Below are 25,567 nucleotides of genomic sequence, written 5' to 3' on the forward strand. Positions count from 1 at the left end.
ATCTTTAGGTCCTGTAAAGATATGTATTGTCCACAGAAGAGGCCTAACTCTTGCGTGCTGCACTGAGGAGACATGGAGTGTTCCCAGGTGTCTGGTGAGTCATAGTCTAGAAGCAGCCACTACAGGAGACTAGCCCTGAAACTATCTTATTCCAGGAAAAAAAAATGAAATTCTGATGATTTTTACTAAAGCAGTACTTGGGTCCCCCAGAACAGTGACATCATGAGAAACAAAAATTTACCTCAACTGTGTAAAATTGCACAAAATCTATATGAGTACACATTTATTACAGAATGGTTTTTGCAAATGAAATAAAATGGCCCCTTTAAAAACAAGAACAAAATTGGTGACAACAGTCAACACATTTAAAAAGTAAGGCAGTACCTACTCTGTATCCTTGTCCTTTACATTGTTTCATGGGACAACAAGCACATGCATTCCAACTGGGCTGGAAAAAGTTCCGGACTCTGGGCATGCACATTCTAATACAATTCTAAACGACCTGACGCTTGCCAGCTTCCGGGAGGATATATGTATGGTAACTGTCTCTGTCAATATCCTCTTTTAGGAAAGAGAGAACTCAGAACAGCCCAAGTGGCATCCACATCTAATCTAGCTTTCGTTGGGGTGGCTTGGAGGCTAATCTTGAAGTCCGGCATTTCTGAATTCCATTTGTGGTTAAACCCTGGGGCCTGATGGTCTGTCTCACTCCATAGGGCACCAGAGGAAGCAGCGGAACAACGTGCAGAGTCGCAAAGGAATCAACGGTAGGATTCATATTAGGAATCACTAGACACGCGGTGTCACCAGAACAACAAGGAAGCAAGGTGATTAACCAGGCCAAAGGTGGAACCAATGTTATCAACCAGATGTGTGTTTTGAAGAGCTATCTCACAAACAGGACCAAGGACTTTTACAGAAGCTTTTCAAAACACTAAATGCAGCAATGTCCTCACATGTCGGGTATAAAGGCTGAAAGACCTTGAATAGCCAGACAGAGGACTGTATGTCAAGTAGGCTGTTCTGTATCATGGAAACCGCCAGCTTTGGAGCTGAGCCCAGTTCGGATCACAGGGCTACCCAGCACTCTTGGTTCTGTGATGCTCGGCAGTGCACTGCCCTTTGGCGGCTGAGTCTCTGCTTAAGAGGAGGACAAGAAAAAACCTAATAGATTGCTCTAAGAACTAAATAACTGGCACAAAGGAAGAACTCAGTGGTGCTCACCCGTGATCCCGGAACTCTGGAGACAGAGTCAACTTCAACTTCCAGGCCAGTGAGTTCCGGGTTACCCATAATCTTGTTGTTGTTAATGATGCAAGAAGCTACGTTCTAGCATGATACTTTGCTTGACGTCAGCAGCTGTAACACTAAAAGAATGTACACAGGACATTTACTCCTGTGGCAGGCAAAGATGTGTTTTCTTTCCAGTTCCATCCTGTAGATAAGTGATTCCCAGGGCTCGAGCAATGGTTCACTGTGTCAGAGCACCAGCTTCTGTGGCAGAGGGTTGTATTCTGAGCACCCATGTGGCTGCTCACAACTCCAGTCCCAGGCATGCCCTCTTCTGGCCTCCCCAGGTATTGCACACTTGGTACACAGACACCAAGCTCAACATTTAAACATATGTATGCATGCATTATGTATGCATGTGTCCATGTGTATGCTCTCCTTCCTGTTGTTTCAATGGCATTTGTTTCAGCAAATAGAATCATCTATGGTATGATCTCTCTTTTTTTCATCATCTAGACAATCCACTGCCAACATCACTCCTCAGGGACCCAATTTTTATGCAGAATCAGCCAAAGAAGGCCTCCACTTTAACCTACAGTAACATTCAATTCCAGTAAAAACCCAGAGAGGAAAACTGGCTTAAAAACTCTGTGTTAACTCAAAATGACCTCAGAAAGCACTGAATCTTTCAGAGGACAGTTTTGTGTGCATGGGGCGGGGGTGGGGGTTCAGTTAAAATCCACATTTCTCTTCTAGACTCAGGTAATTTTAATACCACTTTATATAGCCAACATCCAACACCCTTCCCTGTGTGAGCACATGTGTATTGAAGGTGAAGGGTTATAGTGAATTATTTATTTATTCAAAGCTTTTGAGCACACACTATGTGTGGCATTGTTGCAAGTTCTAAGGAAAAGCTATAAAAATCCGAGACAATTATTGCTACTCTGCATTAGAGAAAAGTTCAAGCTAAATGTGGAGGCTCACACCTCTAACTTCAGCTACTCTTAAAGATGACACCAGACGATGACAAGTTCAAAACCTGAGACCTGCCTGGGCTACAGTGGGAGTTCAAGACCAGCCTGAACTTCTTAGATCCAGCCCCTGGTTCCAAAAACAAACAAAACACAAAAACAAAAATCTTTTTTCAGGACTAGAGACATAGTGGTATAGCACTACCACAGGATGTGATAGGCCTGCATTTAACGGTTTAATCCCCAGAACTGGGGAGAAGAGAGGAGAGGGAACAGGAGAGGAGTGGGGAGGGAAGGAGAGGGCGGAATAGGAAACTGAACAACAATTTTCTGGACAATATTAGCCCCCCTCTCCAAATCTAGCTAGCCTTATAATTAACCATTGGTTGTATAATAATTATGGGTTTATTGTTTGTCTTCTGAGATGGGTATTGTATACCCATGACTGGCCTGGAAGTCACTGCATAGAACCAACCTGTGAGTTGTGACCCCTTGGGGGGTGGGTCAAAAGACCCTTTCACAGGGGTCGTCTGTGACCTTTGGAAAACACAGATTCTTACCTCATGATTCATAACAGTAGAAACATTACAATTATGAAGTAGCAATGAAAATAATTGTATGGTTGGGGAATCACCACAACATGAGGAACTATATGAAAGGGTCATAGCATTAGGAAGGTTGAGAACCACTGGTATAGACCAAGCTGTTCTCAACTTCACAGAGACCTGCCTGCCCCTGCCTTCATAATACTGGGCAGGATTCAAGGTGTGTATGCCACCATCTCAGCTTACAGATAATAAGTATGAAGTTAGATTGAGCTTTCAAAATAATTTGAGTTATGTCACTTACTAGTCAAGGATTCTTGTCCAAGTACTTCGATTTTTGTTTTTGTTTCTTAAATTTGGTATTTTAATTTATAAAATGAAATAACTATCACCTCCTGCCTTGTCAGGCCATTATACAAGCTGAGTTAGATGCAGTGTATTAGCATGCGGTCTAGTACGGGGTAAATTTTCAATAAAAGAGGTATTACTTAAGATGAACACCTGATTAGCAAGCTCACTGATCTCAGGATTTGAAACATGCTTCTCTGCTATGTTTTGTTCCATCTTTGTGGCTCAGAACTTCTGATGCTCAGATGCTCGCTTTACAGATGCTCAGATGAGCACTTGCATGAAGATGAGAAGTCATGAGCCTGTGGTCCTGAGACCTCAGGAGGTCACAGCAGGTACTGCGAACTTCTCTTCCAATAAGCTCTTATGGAAAACATGACCCCTGCCTCAGAAACGATTTGAAAACTGCAAACTGAATCTATACTCCTTTCTAAAGATTTGTTTTCTATATATTGAGGTTTTGCCTGCATGCATGTCTGTGTGAGGATGCCACATCCCCTGAAACTGGAATTACATTTGTGAGCAATTTGGGTGCTAGGAATTAAAGCTGGGTCCTTTGGAAGAGCAGCCAGTGATCTGAACCACTGAACCATCTCTCCTTTCTTAACAATTTAGAAAGAAACCAAAGGACTGAAGCTACACACATGTCCCTCTGTGTGGTGAGTTTTAAGATATTTTTAAATTTCTAATTATAGGTATGTGTGTTGTGTGTAGAGGTGCTGGGAAGGCCAGAAGAGGGAATCAGATCCCCTGAAACAAGTTAGGGACAGTTGTAAGCAGTCATGTGTGTGTGCTAGGAACCAAGCTCAGGACCTCTGTAAGAGTAGCAAGTGTTCCTTAACAAGGAGCCATCTCTCCTGCCCCTCCTGTAGTAATGCCTGAGCTGTTAGCATCTCTTGATCAGGAGGTATCTGAGTTAAAATAGAGGAACTTCCTGCCTGGTAGAGAAGAGTTTCGAGGGTGCCCGGCTTGTGAAAATGGTAGAGATGCTGTAAGGTCTCCACTAGAGTCAACTCCTGTAGATTGATTCCTTGATGTTTCTTACTTCAACTCTGAGCATCTCCCAGGAGCGAGGATGAAAAGAAGATGGCGTCCTTTAAAAAATTCCTGTTTCTTTTGTTATTTTATTTTGTATTGAGATGGGGTCTTCTAGCAGCTTAGGCTGGTCTAAGATCTCTCCAATTTCCTGCCTGGGCCTCCTGATTAGGGAGATTTCAAGTGCACACCACGCAGGGAAACCGGGTGTCTGTCCCTTTCAGTGGTGCCTAACCAATTGGATTAGCAACATCTTTGGGAAATTGTAGCCCTGCCAGGTCATTTTTCCGCTATCATCAGAACTGTATACATCATTGTTTTCAGGATGGGCGGCGCTCCCAGCGCACTGTTTTCGGGTTTCTATTGGCACTTTGATAGTCTCAGTTCTGAGTGGCAGGCCAAGCAGCAGCAAACTCCGGTTCTAGGAAACTCGGGCAATTATAAATTTGTTAGTCATATCTCTTCCTGAAATTGCCATTTCCTTTCCTTTGGAATGAGCACATCCTCTCCTTCCTGCGAGCTAAAGGGAAAAGGTGCTTTTGAAATATCCAGGATTTAACAGTTCTCCCTCTTTACCTCCCTTCCCCTCTCTTTTTCTCCCCTTCTAGAGTTCTGACTTTCAAACGTGCACCCTCAACCGGAGAGAGGTGATAGCTTGAGGTGTCTGGCTTGGAGTCACTTCCCTGCTCCCATGTCTCTACTGTTAAAAGCCAGCGGAAGTGACTGAGAAATCCCGGGGAGGGGGGTCGAGTGACACCCCCCCCCCCGAGACCAACAGCTTCTCAGTTTTCCCCTTCTCCCTTCCCCTCAAATCTCGGGCAGAGTCGGGGGCTCCCAAACTACAGTAAACTTTTTAACTTTTTGTGAGCGGTGACCTACAGAAACCCGTAGACGCTCTAGCCATGGGATAGACTCCTGAGAAGACCCGGGTTTAAACTGTTGCAAACTTTCAGGGAACTGCGGATCTGAAACAGAACCTGGAACCATAGGAGTCTAAAACTCTTGACTTGGGTCAATTAAACGGAGAGTAGAGCTCAGGTGACAAATCTGATTCCTCGTGATCAAGTATGAGATTGGGACTCCGGCGCAGCGCTACTTTCTCTTGTAAGAAATCCCAAGTGCCGTAGTGAAAAGAGATGGGGACAAAATGAACGGGACCGGCAGAAATGGGGAAACGGGGAAGACACAGTAGAAAGCAGAGAAAGAAGAGACCATCGGAGAGGAGGGACGGGCCCAGAGAGATCCTCACCAAGACCTGGAGAGGGAGAGAGAGATTCCAAACCGGAGAGACCCAGATAGGAGAGGAGGAGAGTCGAAGTGAATAGCAGAGCGCCACCGAGAGAAGGGAACTTTCTCTGCTCTCCCTTCCTAGCAGGCCGACTCTGAAAACCCCACCTCGGGGAGGTGACGCGAATGGCCACCGGTTGCTCCGGCCATTGCGGGCGTCTCTGGCCTCCGCCTCCGGCAGCTGGAGGGGCCTAAAGCGCTGTGTCCTGGCACCAGCGGCTGAGGAGGGGACTGGAGGCGGGCCGCCTGCCTCGTTTTCTCCTCCCCTCTCCTCCTCCTGGAGGCGTGCACCCAGGGTATTTGAGCGCCCGCGGGGGCCCCCGCCCCCTGGCCCCCCATTCAAGAAGCGGCTCGGCTAACTCGGCCAGCACAGGGCGCCCGGCGCGCCTCGGAGCGCACGTTCCGCGCCTTCTCCTGTCCGCTGGCTGGACATTATGCGGCCGAGCAGCCGAGCCCCAGTCCTCCTCCTCCTTCTCCTCCTTCTGCGGCCAGAGCGGCTCAGCTCACGGCAGGCGGCAGCGTTGCTCAGCCGAGCGCACACGGGACCCTCTCTGCAAGACCTCAGCGACTCCTAAAGTCAAAAAGTTGGCGGCAGGGCGCTGGGGTTCCGCGCGCTCTCCACTGCTACTGCCTTGCGTCGCCGCCAGCCACCAAAGCCGGCAGGAGGGAGGGGGGGTGAGAGAAGCGGGGGGGGAGGGGTGAAGAGCACCATGCAGTTAGTATCCTGGGCCACACTGCTAACGCTCCTGGTGCCGGACCTGGTTGAGATGAGGAGCCCTGACGCCGCGGCGGCCGTGCGCAAGGACAGGCTGCACCCGAGGCAAGGTAACGTGGCTCTGGACCCTCAAGGTCCCCCCTCCCACACACACACACTCCGTCTCCACCTCCTCAACACACGCTCTGGGGCGGGCACCCCACAACAGAGGCCTCTCTCCTTTTCCTAGAAAGAATTACCTCGCGTTTTGGGCCTCTCCCTTTTCTGGGTCATCCTTAGCCAACCGGAGGGAGGGAGGCACCGCAAGAATTTTAGGGCCACCCCCAGCCTTTTTTTTGCCTGATTTTTACTCTTTCTCCTTATTCCCCGTCCCAAATCAATGCTACTTAGTAGCTGGGATCACTGGAGAGCGCACATTTGATTTTATTCAGGAATTTATCAGAACCTGTAATTATTTTATGTTTCTAGATTTATTCATTGTCTGAGTTCTCATGTTGTATTCTGGGCGCCTCGCATAGTTGTGGGCTGTTACTATTACAGTAGGCGTTCAACAAATATTTGTCCAGAGATGGAAGGTGAAAGAATTGACAGGACGGGCTGCGAAGTTAGGACAAAGCCCCCCATCTCCTTTTTAAATTAAAGCTTTCCCAGAAACGAATCATTAGCTCATTTGTCTCTGCTTCTCCCTGCAGTGAAATTATTAGAGACTCTGAGCGAATATGAGATCGCGTCTCCCATCCGAGTGAACACCCTCGGGGAACCCTTTCCCACGAACGTGCACTTCAAAAGAAGGCGACGAAGCATTAACTCTGCCTCTGACCCCTGGCCTGCCTTCGCCTCCTCCTCGCCTTCCTCTACCTCTTCCCAGGCACATTATCGCCTCTCAGTCTTCGGCCAGCAGTTCCTATTTAATCTCACCGCCCATACCGGATTTATCGCTCCACTGTTCACTGTCACCCTCCTTGGAGAGCCAGGGGTGAACCAGACCAAGCAGTATTCAGAAGAAGAAACGGAACTTAGGCACTGTTTCTACAAAGGCCATGTCAATACCAAGTCCGAGCACACTGCGGTCATCAGCCTGTGCTCCGGAATGGTAAGTGGGCGCGTGCCCCTTTCCTCCTCCCCGCCTCCTCGTCTGCTTCTTTAAGACTTAATTGCACCCTAGTCTGAACCTACGGAGTCTATGCTCTGGGGTTAAATATCAACACTGGCTTTGGTCCCAGGATTTGGGGGTCTACCGGCGGGGTGCTTGCGCTTACACTCGAGAAGAAAGTACGCATCTATCCCCCAGAGGGTCGTGGATCTTATGAAGCTGTCTCGGAGATGCATTGCGCTTGCTGCGCGTAGCCCAACTCTGCAGAGTAGCTTGCACGTCGACTTACAAACTCAGAGAAAGTTGCTGGGGTTGTGGTTTCTTGTAGCAAACTTGGCCGCCCTGGAGCGGAGCAGCTGAGCACAGGGCGGACCTAACTCCTCATTGGTGCTTCCCGAGCCAGGGATGTAAACTGACAATCCCGGGACACCCCTTCTGGAGTGCTGGGATATCTCTCGTTATGGACAGGAGTACATAACCTAGTGTCCCCGCATTCTTTCTTCTCGGAACCTTTTATCACGTGCAAGGAATTTTGAAACTGAACCAGACTGACAGGGAAGCCAATTCTGTCCCGGGAAAGGAAGGGTGGGCCAAGTACTCTGAGAGCCCGGAGTGAGGGCGGAGCCTGTCTCTAAGGCGGTATTTGAGGGTGGAAGGGCGGCGGCGGGGGGCGGGGGGGGGGGGTAGCACTGCAGTCCGACTCTGCACCCTGCTGGCGTGGTGGCTGCTGGAGGCGCTAGAGTAGTGGGAGAGAGCCTGGAGAGGTAGCCTTAAGAAGAGTCCCGTTTTTTCTAGAACCCGTGGCAGTTCCAAATAGACAGGAATAGGAACAAACAGCGCACTTTTCTCTACGAAGGTTGAGTGTGACGGATACCACCCTGAGCTGCCTAGTGGGCACTTAGTGGGAGATCCAAGTTGGTATCTCCATCCCCTCCTTCCTGACCCCTCTGTTTACCCTCCAGTGGAACTAACAAGGCATCCGCCTCCAATTCGTACGACAATTGAGAGTCTCTTAAAATTCTGGACCCAACTAGGGTGGTCCTTCACTTTCCCAGGCGACGTGCGTCCTTCCACGCGCTTATGACGCAGAAACTTTCCCACGGCTCGCTCTTCTAGCTCACAGCACTGCGCATTACGCACAATTGGCTATTAAAAGTCCGCGCCCCCGGGGCATTTACTCTCTTCCCTTGGCACACCCACCCACCTCCTCCTCTTTCTAAGTGGGGGCTTGGGTACTCACTCGAGAGCTAGGCTGCCACATTCGCTGGCTGGTTCTTGCGTCTTAAATTCCCGGTCTGGAGGTTACATCCTTCTAAGCCTTCGAGAGCAGAATCCTGGCGAGAGCTCCGCACTCCAGAAGACTGGGTGGAAAGGCCGTCTAGCCTGCTGGGTTATGGGGAAGGGGGTGAGCCCCTTTACCCACCAGCTAAGCCCTGGGAATCCTGGCGCCCAGAGTGCCTGGTTGAGATTGATTGGGGATAGGCGGAGACCGCAGTTTGTCACGGGGAGGGGATGCTGCGTTGAGTCATCATGGCCTCAAACCTGGTCCTGGACGCTAGAATGGCTCCGCTTTTGAGAGGTTATCGCCTAGATAGGCTGAAAAGCCTTGAGGCGAATCCCAGAGAAACAACGCACCCCTGATTTAAAGCTAGGGACCCCAATTCCTGGTTCTTAGATAGGGCTGCTGTGTACTTGGTTGGTAAACACTCTTTACTCCTCCTCTTTCCCCGCCTACACACCGGTGGAATCCGAGTGGCCCCAGCAGTTGTATAAATATTTTTCTGCGTAGGACCTTAATTTCCATTGGTGGTTTTACATGGTAACACAGTGCACGTGGTCTCCTTGAGAACTGAGAATCCGGGCTTCTGGACTGACCTAACCCCATTCGAAAGGCATATAATTTGCAACGGGCCTTTTTGGGGGGATAGGGCGACATATATTTTAAAAATATGCCAACTAGGTTTTTGTATCTTTGGCCACTAATCTAACTCTGAGCTTCCTGCCTTCGTTGTCTCCTGGAATTTTTATTTCCTCCCACAACTCATCTTTATCATTTCTGTAGCGGTCTCTCCATAATGGTGTTCCTGACTCCCCAGGAAGGCTTCCAGGAAATCTGCCCTGTTTGGAGTGATCTAAAACGGTACACCTGCCACACACACTCCCGCACCTGCCAGTTCTCAGTGTCTCTGACTCCCATCTCACACATGGCTCTCCTCTGCTGAGCGAATGTATGTACCTCAGTCCATGCTCCCCTTCTCTCCTCAGGACCACTGTCTGAGAAATACCTCCATCTACCTGTTTCTCTTCTTCTTTTGTTTTTGTTTTTGTTTTTTCGATCCCTGCCGCACATCAAGAGCAGGTCCCTAAGTGGGCTGTGAGATCTCATTGCTGTGCTTGTCCCCATAACCTACACATCTCCTCATAGTCTCGCAAACAGTAGCAAGTGCCGCAGCTGGTGTTTAAGATTCTGATGTTACATCTCCTCACCCATATGTCCCAACAAAGTCCGATTTCATCTTAGTTTCTTCTTCTGAAATTCCCTATTTCAAGTAGTCAGCTTTACGCTTTCTCTAAACTCTCTTAATTGCCTATGTTCAGTCCATATATTTCCCGCCGTGTGTGTGTGTGTGTGTGTGTGTGTGTGTGTGTGTGTGTGTGTGTGTTGCTGATAACTCTGGGTCTTGTATCTGCGAGCAAGAGAGCTAAATTCCTGGGTCAACATTTTTTCTTTTAAAACGTTTCATGTTTCTTCCTTACAAGACTCCATCGTCTTCCACCTGGTGTCCTCTGCTCCAAAATCATAGACACTGTTTCCTTCAGCTGTGCCCCGTGTTCTCTGTGCCCGTGTTCTCCTCTTCTGTCCCAGGCATTTGCACTCACGCCTAGCTGTTCCTCTCGCGTGCTGTAGTGTAGACTGAGCATAGCGTGTTTGTGGATATGGTGATGGCCATAATGGTCACCTCAGCCAACACAAGATATGTGGGGTCCCGGTGATTCTTTCTGAAACAACAACAAAATTCTTTCTGAAACAACAACAAAATTACTTTTTCCTCCACATTGTTACCATTTATTGAGCTTTTGCTGCATGATCTGTGATACAAGGCCCCCACCATCAGAGCTAACCATTTTTGCTGGTAAGAGTTCCTGGGCCTTCAGAACAACCTTCTTGCCCCAGACCTCATGCTGATAGGTGACCAGGTTGTAATTTCACCTCAGCCTTTCTTCTCCATACTTTTCACCAGAGGCCAGAGGCCCCGTTCACACTCCTCCGGAGAAGGACTTTTATTTTTTGCAGACACTGATGTAAAATCAGGATTCTGAGTTCAAGAATCACCATTAACACTAACCTGCTCTGTACTACTTAAGGGCCACTTAGGACAAGTCCCTTCCTTTCTGTGCCTCTCGGGATTCTTTCACTAGTCCCGGCTCCGGTAGGCTTTCCGTTCCCTGTACTTAGGAAACCCCAGTTACATACTGACTGCAGATAGACATGCTTTGGCTAGCATGAATGTGCTGACCTGGTGCTTCTCTGGGATCCGTCAGTTTGTCACAGACTATGCTAAAAGTGACTGAATCTATGTGCTTGAGTCATGAGGGGGGCTTCTTTAAAAAGTCCGGTTCTAGACGTCACGTCTAGAAATTTTGAATCTGTAAATACAGAGTGGCGCCCCCCTCAAATCTCAGCAGGAAAAAGAATTCTTTCAGGCTTCTCGATCTTCCTTGGTTTGGGAAAGCAGTGCCTTAGCCTGGCGGGGCGTCTTGCATGCCATTTCTTGTATACGAACCATGGGAGCGTCTTAAAATTTTCATTCTTGAACTGATCCCAGAGATTTGGGTGCAGGACAGCAAATGTGAGGCAGAGGATCTGGAGGATGCGGGTACAGGTGTCCGCACTTCTGGACAATGCAGGTACAGGTGTCCGCACCTCTGGACGATGCAGGTACAGGTGTCCGCACCTCTGGACGATGCAGGTACAGGTGTCCGCACCTCTGGACGATGCGGGTACAGGTGTCCGCACCTCTGGACGATGCGGGTACAGGTGTCCGCACCTCTGGTCGATGCGGGTACAGGTGTCCGCACCTCTGGACGATGCGGGTACAGGTGTCCGCACCTCTGGACGATGCGGGTACAGGTGTCCGTGCCTCTTCAGGGCTCTCTTTTCTTCTGTGCCCAGGAAATAAGGGAAGACTTCTGGTTATTTTCAGTGTGGGAAGAGGGAAGAGTTTGGTGTCTCCTCTGAGACGCTGCCCATTGGGCACTTTCAGCGTTCATAAAGCATTGCATGGTTCAAGCTGGAGGCATCATGGAACATTTGCAAAACTTGGAGCTACGTGAGGAGGGGGGCGGGAAAATGGCTTTTACAAGGTGCCCATCATACTCGGCAAGAACAAACTGGCTCAAAACTAATGAGCTACACCAGAACCCACTGATCACTTCAAAGCCTCAGAAGGCTTGCACACTGGGCTACGCGCGTGTGGCTGGGATGATCCCCTTTAACCTTCACAGGTGATGTTGAAGAAGGAACTTTATCTCCAGCTGACGAAAGTGACAGCTCAGAGCAGTGAGAACGTTGCTCAAGGGGGATAGGTGTGGTGCTGGGTGTGCACGCAGAAGACTGTGACAACACTGCCTTTTGGGATATCACTCTGCCTTGGCAAAGGGAACAGGAGGAGACTGGGTCAGGGTGACAGGCAAGACCACCCTGAGGGCACTGTGGCCATCCTGTACCTGGTGAACGTGAAAGGAGGAAGTTTTGGCTAACCAGCTTGTCCCTCCGTTATGCCTTGGCATTTGTGAATTTCTAGGCAGCCTGGGCACTTAGTACTCTCGTTGAGCCTCCTGGAGGAAGAATGAGAGATTTGGAATTTAGGTACCAAGGAAAAGCTAGACTTGGAAAGCAGGCATAGCATGCTACAATCTAGTCAAGAATTAGCTTCTAGTGTGGTAGAGAGCAAAGATAAGACACAGCTGCCCCAGGCTGCCTTGGTCCTCTCAGGGAGGGGCCGGACAAACTACTCTGCTCCTACCTGGGATTAGCTCCTTCTTTGTGTTGTGTTTTTGCCCCTCCCATTGATTGAGTTGTGTTGAATCAACCTCTCATCTCTCCACAGATGGGTACGTTCCGATCCCATGATGGAGATTATTTTATTGAACCACTGCTGTCTGTGGATGAGCAAGAGGATGAAGAGGAGCAGAACAAACCCCACATTATCTATAGGCGCAGTGCCCCTCAGAGGGAGTCCTCAACAGGAAGGCGTGCCTGTGACACCTCAGGTATTTGCTTCTTGATTAAATACAGATGCTGTGTTGACGTGTGTTCATTGCCACACTGCAAGAACGCAGCAGCTTTTTTGCTGTTTGCAGAACACCGCCGTGATACGATATGGTTTATTCAATGCTCTGGTAAGGTAGGTATAGCCCCTTGTATAAATGGAAACTACAAAGAGATTTAGTGACTTTTCCAAGGCTGCACGGCTAAGAATGTACAGTCAGGATTCGAAATCAGAAAGCAAGGACTCCAGTCCATCTGTGGGCAAAGTCACCTCTTCTGTTGAAGTTGTTGAGACTTCAGACAAAGCTGGAGTCTGAACCTGTTACTGCGGTGAGCAGTCGTTGGCACTTTCTTGATGGCTTCTTTTCGTTTGGTTTCACTTTTGATTTGTGTCACATTTGTGACATATGCATGCTGCACAGGGTTTTGGATTTCATTTTGTTTTGCTTTGCTTATCTTATAATGGAATTCACAAAGCCTGCTGTGTGTTTATTGATCTGGCTAATGCCTGCGGTTTTAGGAAACCCAGAAATGGATCTGGAAGCTTCCTTCTAGGTTTCAGTCCCATCCATACACTGTGGGCCTGCTGCTGTGTTTCACTGCATTCTGGGCAGATTGTCACTGGTGTTTGGCTGATATACAGTCCATCCCTAAAGATGCATTTTCCTGGGCACCTGAGGAAATTGATGCTTGTCTGTGGCCTTCAGTCTGCAGTGTTGTAACATCCCTCACCGACCTCTAGGCCTGGCTGTTGTTCACCTGCTGGCAGCATCCCACTGAGTAGCATCCTTAAGGTTGTTCTTATGTGCTAAGATGATTGTTAAAATGTTTTTAAAATTTCATCGATTTCTTGCTTATGGAACTCTTTCTTCATACCTGTATCAACAAAGTAAGTAGCTATTCAGAGTTTTCTGGTATCTTTTACTACATATCATCAGAATAGTCAACAGCAAGAGGATAGAATTACAGGTCTTTCAGCTTATTACATCCATTCTTGTGTTCTCACCATGACAGCAAGGTGGGATATAACTGGAGTCACTGTTACCTGCTCTCCCTAAAGGAATGAAAAAGCCATATGTGGAGGATCGCAAGTTCAAGACTAGCCTGGGCTACTTTGTGACTTCCAGGTCTCCTGGTCTATATATTGAGACTTTGTCTGCAAAGGAAAAAGGCAAAAAGAAAAGTCCAAAAGTTGTTGTTGGGTGGTTGTCCTCAGAAACAATAGTCTCAGGAACTGGAGTAGTGGCAAGCCTGCTAGCTGCCAGCTACTTTAATCATTAGGACATTTGTCCTAGTTTTATTTTTTTTTTTTACTATCCTACATCAGGTTTATTTTATTTCTCAAATATGCAATAGCAAGTATATATTTTAAACATGTTATACACTGGATAGAAGGGAAATGCATGATCTTTCCCTTCTGTCTAATTGATGTGTTAAAAAGTACATGGTACTTATATTTAATGCACTGAACACTAATCTAGATTTTGATGTTCTTCTCCCTAAAGTGGCTACAGAATAGCTTTTTGGAAGTCAGCCAGAGATGTCCTGACTTTTTCTAGATAGTCACCAAAAGCTCAGGCCCTTCCCTCTTTCCCTTCATCTCTACTCCAGACTTAACTAGGCAGGACTCCCTCTCATTGCCTCTTATCTGGTAAGGAAATTGATACTCACACAGATGAAGTGACCTGCCCAAGGCCTCACTGACCGTCCAAAGGAAAGCCCTCCAAGTGTTTTCCTCCTCTGCCACCCATTTTAATGTAGGCAGAGACTGCTCATTTGTTCCCGGCCACCCAGACCCGAGTATTCACACAGAAACTATATTAATTACAACACTGCTTGGCCCATTGGGTCAGGCTTCTTATTAACTAACTCTTACATCTTAAATTAACCCATGTCAATTAATCCATGTATCGGCATGAGGCTGTGGCTTACTGGTAAGGATCTGGTGTGTCTTCTTTGGCAGCTACATGGCATCTCCCTGACTCTACCTACTCTTTCTCGTATCTCTTCCAGCCGGGCTTTATTCTATCTTGTCATAGGCTGAAGCAGCTTCTTTATTAACCAACGGTAATAAAGCATATTCACAGCATACAGAAGGGAACCACATCATTTTAATTCTGTAGGAATGCATGTGGGGAAGGGAAATAGGGTAGAGAAAGTCAACACTATCATTCAGGAACATATTCAAGGTCTTTTTTTCAAATGAATTATACAAGTAATAGACTTTTGATTGTTTTGGTCTAGAGGACACATTTTCAGATCTTGTTTTTTAAAAAAGAAAAATACAAAGAAAAAAGTTTATATATATGAAATTGAGGATGATCAATGAAAGGTACTCATCTTTGCAGAAAAGGTCACTCGGGCTCTAGTCATTGTTGATATTGAAGTCTGAGGGTACAGCCTCCAAAAAACCAAGACCAAGTGTTTGTTTGTTTGTTTTCTGGTATTTACTTGCCAGTGACCAATCTGCCAAACACACTCCCTTCACCCTCTGTGATGAATCAGGAGTCTGGCAGTTTTAGATTGTTTGTTTTAAGACAAGGGCTTCTGTGTAGCCTAGGCTAACTTGTAACTCACTTATGTAGACCTGGCTGGTTTTGAACTCATGGAGACCCACCTATCTCTGTCCACAGAGCACTGGGATTTAGGGTGTGTGTCACCACGCCCAGAAAGCCTGGCAGTTTTCATTGGCTCTGCCAAAGGTGTCTGCAGGACCCTGCCTCTCTGGTTTTCTGTTCCAGTTGCTCCTGTGTCTCTTTGAACTCAGATGCAGGAGCCCTACCGTTAGGAAAAGGTTTTGGAATGTGGCACAATTCCCCAGCACCCTTACAGGCACTGACCCGCAGATACAGGTAGCCTTTGCCGGGAAGTAAACATAGCATGCAAGTGGGAAGCAATAGCTCTTGGCAGAGAGGGAAAGAGATGCCCAATGATGTCTGTCCACTCAGCTACAGTGATTTCTCCTTCTAGTCATGAGCAGTGATTGGTCACCTGCCTTCCAGAGTTCCCATATACGAGTGCAGATTCCCATAAACAAAGAAACCAACCAACCCGTGTCTCTCAGGCAAATGGGGTAGAGTCATACCAGCAGTTTTAATAAGTGTCCAAGCAATTGGGATAGTCTGGTAAATCTGAGTGTCACTGCTGAAGCTGAATTTAAGGCATTAGTCACTCTCTGGCACGTGTGACTTGTACCTTAAGGACTTCACTTTCTCAGGGTAATTTTTTCCGATCTTTTCTAGAAGGGTAGTAGAATATTTGGACTGAAAGAATCTTCAGTAGTTACGTCTAGTTCAACACTCTAGTTGTAGATGGGAGAGGAAACTGGAGTGCAGGGCGTAGAGTCGGTCGCTTATTATCAGGAACACACCACATATTCGACACCTGTTGGAACTTCTCGCCCAAGTCTGAGAGTGGCTCCTGGAAGCCCCATGCAGAGTACATGTCACATTGTAGTTACTGGGTTATGGGATTCTCAGCAGGGCAGGCTACTCTGGCTGTTGCACTGCTACATACAGTAGGGACGTGAGCCTTGCTCATTTCTGATTCTTAATGTAGGTCTCATTTTCAGAAAGAGTCTGAGATCATGTAATCAAAAACTGTGTGAAGGAGTCTAATGTGCTAGAAACCATGGGCTTACGAAGGAAAAAGTGGCTTTGTATGCAATTTTTTTTCCCACTGAGTAATCAAGAACTTATTGAGCCACTTGTCTATGTCATGATGAGAAAAGTAGAAACCATCCCTATTCTATTGCGTGTGACCTAAGTCACATTATAGAATATCAAGTAAAAATGACGTGACCTTGCCGAGGTGTGCTCAGAACTGAGCGTGAAATAATGGAGGTCCCGGGACAGGGTTAGCAGATGGTCGGCATTCACAGGCTGCAAGATGAAAAAGAAGGGTCATGAAAATGGGGAAGATAGCATTGTGGTGGGAGAAGGGGAAACTGGAAACACCAAACCCAGATGTAATCACTTGGAGCTTTGCAGTAAACACATTGTAAATCAATTATGAGACTTGCCCAAAGCCATTGTGCCCACCATGGTGGGGCGGAGAGCACTTCCTGCTTGCTTATTTTCCCTTCCCCCGTGTAGAATTCTGTTGATGGAAAGCTTCTCTTGGCCTAGCATCTGCCCTTTCGGGCTCAGCTTTGTTTGGAGGTCAGTTTAAATGTATCTTGACTGCTTGGATGTCTCTCCGTGCTTTGTCCTTTTATTCTGTTTTCAAGTCGTTAGGATTCAAAACGGAGAGTAGCGGGGTGCTGTCTTCCTGTGGCGTGTGTTTGTGAGGGCAGGAACAGATTTTTTCTGGGATCTCTGTCCACCTGCCCTTCATCTCAGGGCCCCCGGAGGGGCGGGCTGGGCACCTCAGAAAGAACATTGCTGTTAGTCCTTTCCACTGACTGCTTCCAGGTAAAAGCACAGGTCCTATGTGCCCTCTTTCTCTGTCTGTGTGTGTGTGTGCGCGCGCGCACATGCATGTTTTTGGGGTGTGTGTAAGTCTGTGCAAATGCATGTGAAGGCTAGACATTAACATCAGGTTTCCCCCCAATGCTCTCCTTATTTCTTCGGGATGGGGTCTCTCACTAAACCGGGAGCCTGTCAACTTGGCTAAGATTGGCTGGTCAATGAGCCTCAGCGATCCAGCCGTCGCCATCTCCCCAGTGCTGGGATTTGTAACAAGCTCCCTTACTGAGTGGGCTTTTTATAATGGTTTAAGGCCCTCATGCTTGCACAGCTAACATTTTATTTTATTTTATTTACCTTTTTTCCCCGCTTATTTATTTATTAAAGATTTCTGTCTCTTCCCCGCCACAGCCTCCCATTTCCCTCCCCCTCCCCCAATCAAGTCCCCTCCCTCTCAGCCCAAAGAGCAATCAGGGTTCCTTGCCCTGTGGGAAGTCCAAGGACCACTCACCTCCATCCAGGTCTAGTAAGGTGAGCATCCAAACTGCCTAGGCTCCCACAAAGCCAGTACGTGCAGTAAGATCAAAAACCCATTGCCATTGTTCTTGAGTTCTCAGTAGCATTTTACAGACTCCCCATCCCCAAGTTCTGTTTCTGCGTGACCCTGAATTTTTCACAGGAGGGTTAGCTCTCATCAATGAACTAATCAGATTCGCTGGTGGGCAACGGAGAAGAGGCATTTTGTCTAGACCTGTAAGATACTGCTTCCTGTTGCAACAATTTCTCCTTCAGTCTCCTATTGCACCAAGGCCAGCTTCCCCCATCCCCATTAGAACATTTAGAATTAAGTGCTCCTTGGTGTATCAATGCCACACCTAAAGGAACAGTCAGCCAGTGGTGTGAAAGTTTGTGAAATGGTCAATGCTGTGTATGGAAGGAAAGGACTATAAACAAAACTCCTAGAGAAAGATGATAAATACAATACCTTGCTAACATAAGGATTCCCGTGCAGCCATTACAAATGAGGGTGTAGATTTAACATATCGAGAAGTACATATTTAGTGATCAGACAGATGATGAACATCTGTAAGTTCCTAGCTTTTAAAAATGATAGAGTTTATTTATGTTTATGATTTTGTTGGGTGCTGTATCCTGGGGTTCAAGTGGTCAGTGAGTCATATTAATAATAGTGGACCAATAACTATATATTTATAATTCACATATAATTATATAATAACACAGTATAACAGTATGTGCAAGTAAAATTAATCTTTAGCAGAAACACAAAGATATGAGAAGTGATTGTTTCTGGTTACAAAGAACTTAGGCAATCTTTGGTTTTTAAGTTGATTTTTTTTATGTTTGTTTTATTCTTTTGGTTTTATTCTGTAGTGCTTTCCACAAGATTTACCAAGTGTGTCCAACCTACGGTTCACTGGCTACATGAGCCTGAGGATGCATTGCTCAAAACAAAGAGTTTACCTGAAATGTTATGAGCGCACGCACACGTATTTGTGTGTGTGTGTGTGTGTGTGTGTGTGTGTGTGTGTGTGTGTTTGTGTAGTTAAACGGCATGGTTCTTAAGCATGAACTTTGTAGATGGCAACATTGTGTTGCAGTGTCAAAGAATTGAACCCACCTCATTGTAATCCCTTAGGACTAGTGATTGGCCAGCAGCTTTTAAGTGGGCTTGTCATGATGAGACAGATGAAAGCCCCACTTTGTGTTTACGTCTCTGGGATACACATGGCCAGTCAAAGTTGAGTCTGTCTCTCAGCACAGGTCAGCTGCCTCTTGAACTGGCCACTGGGTACTAGAGAGTTTGTACTCTAAGCACTTGGTTGGACCTTCAAGAGTGCAGGCTTAAAGGCTGGTCAGTCCATACAGTTCAGGTCATGCATCAAACTCTCATGTGCTTGATGGATGCTCTGCCACGTACGTTATATTAGCATATCAATATGTTCCTCACCATCATGGGGAGGGCATCTTGTCCCTATTTAACAACTGAGCAAAAGCACAGCTCAGAGAAGTTGAACAACTTTCCAAAATCACACCGATGGTAGAAAATGGCCCTACAGCTCCATTTGTTCTATGGTAGGGGCCAGACTTGACTGAAAACACAAACAGAAGCTCCTTTCTAGAAAATTCTTCTCCTATCCCCCACTTTGGTGAGGCAAGTTGTTCCTGTATAGCCTCCCCTCCCCTTGAGCCTCTGTTTCCCCTCGCTCAGCCTCTCAGGACTAAGATTACAGGCGGTGTCGTCATACCCAGCTAACAAATCCTTTCCGACTTAAATGTGCAGAGCATCTTCTTTGGTTTGGATTAACAACGTCCAGTTTTCAAGCAAATTTCCTATGGCTTATGTTGGTCATGCATCCTATATGGTTCCAAGCCTTTACACGGATTCTATGAGGTTTTGTCTTTCATCTTTATTGCTCTATGTGTATTATACATAGTAGGTATTGTTATGACATGTAATACAATGATATTCATGCCCCCCTTGCCGTCTGTTGTCCCCACTCTTTTGCTGCTCCCTTTCCTTTTCCCAACTACTTCGTGCCCCTTAACTCTGTTTTGTAATGACCCAGTGCGTTTTAGTAGGGCTGCTTACAGAGGATGAGTGAAGGGTGGTTTACAGGAGACTGTGCACCTCATCAGTGGGTCCACCACTGAAGTAAATGTTTCTCCCTCAACCCTACCAACCATTAACAGAGTACAAACCCCCAGGCTGGGGTGGAGCCTTGTGAGCTGCTTCTGTTTGTTAGTGAAAAAACTGAAACACAGGAGCTGATAAAGAAGAGCTAGCCAAGGTCACAATGCTCCCAAGCCTAGCATTTTCCCCACGCCTAAGGTCTGGTCTAGTTAGAAGACTGCTCCTTTGTGGAGCCAACCACAGTCGTAGGAATTACAGTTCTTGGGCAGATTGTAGACTTGCCTGCCTGGAGTCTGGTTTGATATGAGGAAATCCTTCCTCCAACTTCTCACCAAGACTCTAATGACACCCAACAGCTTTGTGGCTCTAGCATGCCCCAATTGGAGTGTCTTGCTTGTTATAGATTAACTTCTGGGATCCCAGTAACAATTTAGCATCAATCCACTGATTAGATTAGCAGCCCTGTGAATTGGGCCCCAAAGCAGTGAAAGGCGGCCCTCAGGATTCCCTCAGCGGGCTTTCTATGAACCACCGGAGGAGGTAGCCAGTGTCTGGGGTAATAGTGGCCCATGGTGTGCTAATCGGTGTCTTGGGCTGAAATCAACCGGACTCTCCTTAGTACACTTTTCTGCAGCCCTCTTTCCTCTCCATCTCTCATCCTGGGAAATAAGAACAGGTAACTTCTAATGCACGGGCACCCTCGTATCATGGTGCAGATCTCAGATAAGTCACTGGACAGTAGTGCAATGAGGGACTTTGGATGTAGGAATAAATGATTTCTTCTTTTATTTATTCTCATAGTATCATTAGCTACCCCAGGCTGGTCTTCAATTTGACCTTTTACTCTTAGACCCCGAAATCTAAGAATGTAGGTGTGCCCCCACCACATCTGGCTCCTTTTTTTTTTTGCTTAAAAAGAAATCCACTTTATTATGAACATATTAGTGTACATAAATACAGGTGACAGCGGAGTGACCACCATTGAATGCACCATCTACACTGAATAGAGACCAAGAATTTCCACAGTTACTTCCTGTTTGCTTGCTTTTTTTGCTGGGGTGTTTTAAGGCACACTCAAGATACCTGACTTTCCACCTCTAAATATCCCAATATGGGAAACAAAGGCTATTTCTCTATGTAACTGAAATACATTTACTGTGGTGAGCACCCACACCTGAACAGCACCTATATTAAAGCTGCTCCTAGTGTCTCCCAGCTTTCTGTTTGGTTAGATTGTGATCTCAACACAGTCTGCACTTTGTGAGTGGTAGCTGCTTCTCCAATAGCCTTCATGGTGACGTTACAATTGCCGCAGAGGTTTAGATTTGTTCTACCTGGCCAATTTTTCCCCACCCACTTATTCTAGTCTGTGTTTCATCCTGATCAGTTTCCTGCTATACTAAATCGTATAGCACAGATGGAAGTAGCCCTCAACCACAGAGCAGGTACCACACAGAGCCTCTGATGGCTCCTCCAAAACGGAGGGGTTTGGTGAAATACAAAAGGCAACGCGGTTGGGCGTTTTTGTTGCTGCTTGCCTGTGTGCAGTATGCATGTATGTAAGTATGTGTGTTCACAAGTATGTGGACTCACATTTGTGCAGGTATGTATGTACATATGTGCTCTTGTGTATAGAAGCCAGAGTCGGTGTCAGGTGTCTTCCTCAATTGTGCTCCACTTCATTTATGGAGGGAAGGTTGCTTGCTAGACACGGAGCTCATTAACTCTATCTAATCTAGCTAACAAGCTTGCCCTGGGGATCTTGCCTCCCAAATGATGGGTTTACTCCCATTCAGCGTCTCCGTGGGTGTTAGGAGTCTGAATTGTGTCCTCGCATCTACACAGTGAGACCTTAATCTGCTGAGCCATCTCGCTAGAATTGGGCTGTTTTTGTGTTTTGTTTATTACGTTGTCTCTTGCCGGCGTTTTCCGGCCTATGGAAACATTCTCAGTCCACAGTATTTCTTCTCACCATCTCCCTTGCCATTCAGGATAGTCCCTTACCTGTGATTTCGCAGAGGAGCTAATTTGAGGATGGAAGTGTACAGTGGCCAGCAGGTTTGGACCGGAGGGCACGGCTCTTCCCACCGATGTGCGAAGGACTATCCTGTCCCCTTCTTAGAGCACTTTGAGTTTCTGAACCCAGAAAGAGCCAGGGGGTTGGGCTCATGGCTGCCAACCTCAGGCATTTCCTGTGTCTTGCCCAGCAGGATCTTTGGAGTTCCTGCTATACTTCAGACATTGCTCTCAGTTGCTAATAAGGGAGCAGGTAGGGCGGCTGCTGGCTAACGTTGTCATACTCCCGGAGGCCACCTGAAATGGGTACGGATGCTCATCTTCTATAGGCGGGCCTGAGAATTAGCAGACAGGGGCAGAGCTCTCGGGAGTTAACATGAGGATCCTTCCTCCAGCCTTTACCCAGGATGGGTTATTTTCAAATCAGACATTGTAGAGTCTCTTTATAGGGAATAAGATCATTGGGCCAAGGAAAGGCTGTTTATCATACCATGGAGATTTAAAATTCACAGCTTTGTCTCCACTGAGTTGTTCTGTTTTTTTTTTGTTTGTTTGTTTTGTTTTGTTTGAAAATCAGACTGTTTCGGAGTTGATATTGTAGTCATTCCTTGGTGAATCATTTGTGGGTGAATTTTTTTCATGTGTCTTCTTTATGTTTGGACCAGATGTCTGCATGAATACACTATGAAAATGCAAATCCTTAATGAATAGGAAGTACTGCAGAGAGAGAGGTAGGAAAGTCTGAGTCTTGTGTGTACTGGCACTGATAAATTTTACCCAGAGAGCAGACCGAGATTAAGGCTGTGTTGGGGTGAGTCTTCCTTTTTTTATTGGCTACCTGTTCTTGTGTGGTATTAGGATAGAGCATTTGAAAAATGCAGTTTGTGTCTGGAAAGGGTTCAAGCTGCTCTTTCCGAATGTTACAGAACTTTTTCTTTTCCTCTAGTTTCCCAGTGTTCATCTTTCCATTTTATATTAAGGTACATCTTACATGCTCTAAGATTCATCTTCTTAGACCACAGTTCTGTGAATCTGGGCAAATATTATCTTGTCATAATATTAGTATCACTTTTCCAAAATATTATATAAACAGGATCAGCAAGCTCATTGCATTTGAGATTCATCCACACTGCTGCCTTTACCAGTCCGTCACCCTTTATACTATGGAGTACTATTCCGTTGTCTGGTTATAAATGTTATACTATGGATAGCCATAGTATCCATTGTATATCCATACTATTCATTGTATGGATATAATATTCACCCACTATATAGTTGATGAACACTGGTTTTCTTTTACATTGCAATAAACCCATTCTAAATCTTTGAGTACTTTTCTACAAATAGTAATTCCTATGGAGTGACCTAAGAACCCTAAAGATCCCTCCACCTCAGTACTCCCAAACTAACCAATTTCAAATGGTGTCAAAGTGCATACTATTTATAACGCTGTCTCTGAGACCAACAATAGCCAAGAAAGAGCCTTGGGTTTTACCCACTTGAAGCTAAGGACTTCATTTGTTTGCTTCTTCCACTCTTATCTAACATAATGGGCTTCTGTTCTGCTCCTTTTCTCTGTGCTGAGAAGATCAAAGCCCTGAGCCAGGATGAATGGCAGCTTAAGCCCACGACCCAAGCCTCAGTTTTCAGACCTGTAGCCTTTCTGGGGTATGACTCAAGGGAAAGCTGCTTGTGGATGGTGCCCAGAAGGGGATGTTTCAAAGCAGGAGCAAAATGAAGTTCGGATCTAAGTGTGAGGATAATTAAGAATGAACTTGTGGGGTTGTTCAAGAAGCTGCCTCAGACCTGCAGAAAAGAAAGCTTTCGTCCTTTTGTTCATTTAAGAGATTAAATTGTCCCTGCAAGAGCTGAATGGATACAAAATACAACTTAAGAGTAACAAAATAGCTGCTGGGTGTTGGAAAGATGGCTTGGCTAGTGAGTGCTTGCCACACAATGAATGTATAGGTGAGCTCAAATGCCCAACACTCACATGGAAAAGCCAGACTCAGTAGCCCGTGTCTGTAACCCCTGGGGCATTGGGGAGTGGAGACAAATTAGTGAACTCCAAGTTAAGTGAGAAAATGAGACAGAGAAGAAATTGGATGTTGACCTCTGGCCTCAACACATATGAAAACATATGTACACGGTAGCTTTACATACACACACACACACACACACACACACACACGAGAATGATAAAAAAGAAAAGAAAAACAGAGCTCTTTAGAACCAGGCCAGAATACTGGGAAAGGTAGCCTATAACTGTGGAGGTCAGATTGACATTGGAAATACAGAAACCTAAGGACTCCTCCCTTCCCTGTCCAGGGGAGTAGGCACCCTGGGGAGGGAATGAGTTACTGTTGCAAGCCCTGTTGGACAGAGGCATCCCCATCCCCAGGAGGCTCCTGTATCAATCCCATTCAGAAGGAATGCTCTCTGGGACTTGGTCCCAGTCTTTAAAGAGCTCCAGTCCCACGAGCTCTTTAATCTCAGCTCTGAGAAGGAAACCTTGTTCCTGCCACAGGCATTGCAAGGCCACCCACGGGCTGTACTGAAGTGTCAAGACAGCAGGCAAGCTCAGGAGCCACCTGGCTCTCGCAGCCTCAAGGCAGCTACTAGGTGCCTTGGAAAGCCACCACAGCTGTCACCTCTAGAGCGCTTGTCGTGTATAGACCCTGTAATACCCAGTACATCTTAAGTCGCTTACGTCTGCCTGCCACCCCAAAACAGAGTAGCTGGTAGGTGTTCACATTTTGTAGGTAAGGAGAAAATGGTGTGGGTGCAAGGTCACACAGAACGGATGTGGAGAAGCCGGGATTTGAACGTAAGTCCCTTTGAATGCTGACCTGCATGCACATCTGAACTCCCCAGTCCCACTGCCTCCTGCATTTACTTTGTAAACTACCTGGAAGGCTCCATCCTCTGTGGTCTCCAACTGGTCTTGGACATGGCTAAAGCTGTGTCTTAAACTGGTCATACTCTGGATAAGGTATATTAAGTAGACTATATTATTAAGATCAATTTCTTTTTAAATATTTGTATGTATGTGCATGCATACATGTGTGTGCATATGTATGCATATGTTTGTGGGGGTATATGGGTGTGGGTGGGCACATGTACCACAAACTGGGGACCGAGTGTTCAAATACCTGAGCCTAAGGAGGATGGTGGACATGGCTCGCTTAAACCAGCACAGGTCTCTTTTGGTCCCTGTTTCATGCCATATACCCACACTCACTCCTGTCTCTCTCTCTTTTTCTCTCCCCACTTTCTCTCCCTTTCCCTCTCTCTCTGTTCCCCACCACCACCATGTGTGTGTGTAATTCTGGGTGTTATCCCTGCCTGAAATATGACTAAGAAAGTTTTCCTCCCAATCTGTTGACTGTCTCTTCACTCTGTGCTCTCCTTGTTGTACAGAAACTTTTTAATTTCATGTGGCTACATTTGTCAGTTCTTGGGGTTAGTTCCTGGACTCTTAAAACCCTTTGCAGGAAGTTCTTACCTGTGCCTGTACTGTCAAGTAGCTTCCCTATGTTTTCCAGATAGATGTTCTGGAAATATCTTTTCAAGTGATGTCAAGCATCTTTTGGTTTTCTATCTATGACCTAGAGTTAATAATCCCTGCCAAAGTGGTCTCCATGAGGAACAATGAAGTCCATCTCTGTAAAGTGCCTAGGACAGGAACTCCTACAGAGAAAAACCACACAGAGCAGCCAGTAGCATCCTCGCCCAGAGCTGTCATTGCTGCGCCAGGACAGTCTTCTCTCTTTGTAAAGAGAGTTCTCATATGCAATCGTCTGTCTTGTTGTATTTCCCGGGGTGCTTAGTTCCCACCCTTCTCTTAAATGGGGAAAGATCCCATAACCTCATGCACACACACAAGAAGTAATTAAATAGATGTAAGCTGGTTTCTGTCATGAAAGATGTCTCAGAGCTCTCAAAATGCTTCTATGTGTGGAGAAAGTTCCAGATGTGGATACTGTCTGACGT

The 25,567-nt window shown here is 46.4% G+C and overlaps 1 protein-coding gene and 1 long non-coding RNA gene across 5 annotated transcripts in view; one reads left to right on the forward strand and one right to left on the reverse strand.

Annotated features, from left to right (window-relative positions):
• LOC142856241 (uncharacterized) overlaps window positions 1–8,967 on the reverse strand; it is a 326,516-nt gene extending 317,549 nt beyond the window's left edge. For 2 of the 3 annotated variants that reach the window (XR_012911607.1, XR_012911608.1), the window contains exon 1: window positions 8,468–8,941. This is a non-coding gene — a long non-coding RNA (uncharacterized LOC142856241). Of the gene's footprint in view, window positions 1–8,467 lie in introns of all 3 variants that reach the window. The other variant, XR_012911606.1, reaches the window with a different exon arrangement.
• Window positions 5,768–25,567, forward strand: part of Adamts9 (ADAM metallopeptidase with thrombospondin type 1 motif 9) — a 163,403-nt gene continuing 143,603 nt past the window's right edge. For both annotated transcript variants that reach the window (XM_075983443.1, XM_075983444.1), the window contains exons 1-3: window positions 5,768–6,244; window positions 6,827–7,227; window positions 12,339–12,501. In XM_075983443.1, the coding sequence (XP_075839558.1) occupies window positions 6,130–6,244; window positions 6,827–7,227; window positions 12,339–12,501 (679 nt within the window). In that variant the 5' untranslated portion in view covers window positions 5,768–6,129. The remainder of the gene's footprint in view (window positions 6,245–6,826; window positions 7,228–12,338; window positions 12,502–25,567) is intronic.

Source organism: Microtus pennsylvanicus, chromosome 8 (genome assembly GCF_037038515.1).
Source record: "Microtus pennsylvanicus isolate mMicPen1 chromosome 8, mMicPen1.hap1, whole genome shotgun sequence".
In the NCBI taxonomy this organism is placed as follows: domain Eukaryota; kingdom Metazoa; phylum Chordata; class Mammalia; order Rodentia; family Cricetidae; genus Microtus; species Microtus pennsylvanicus.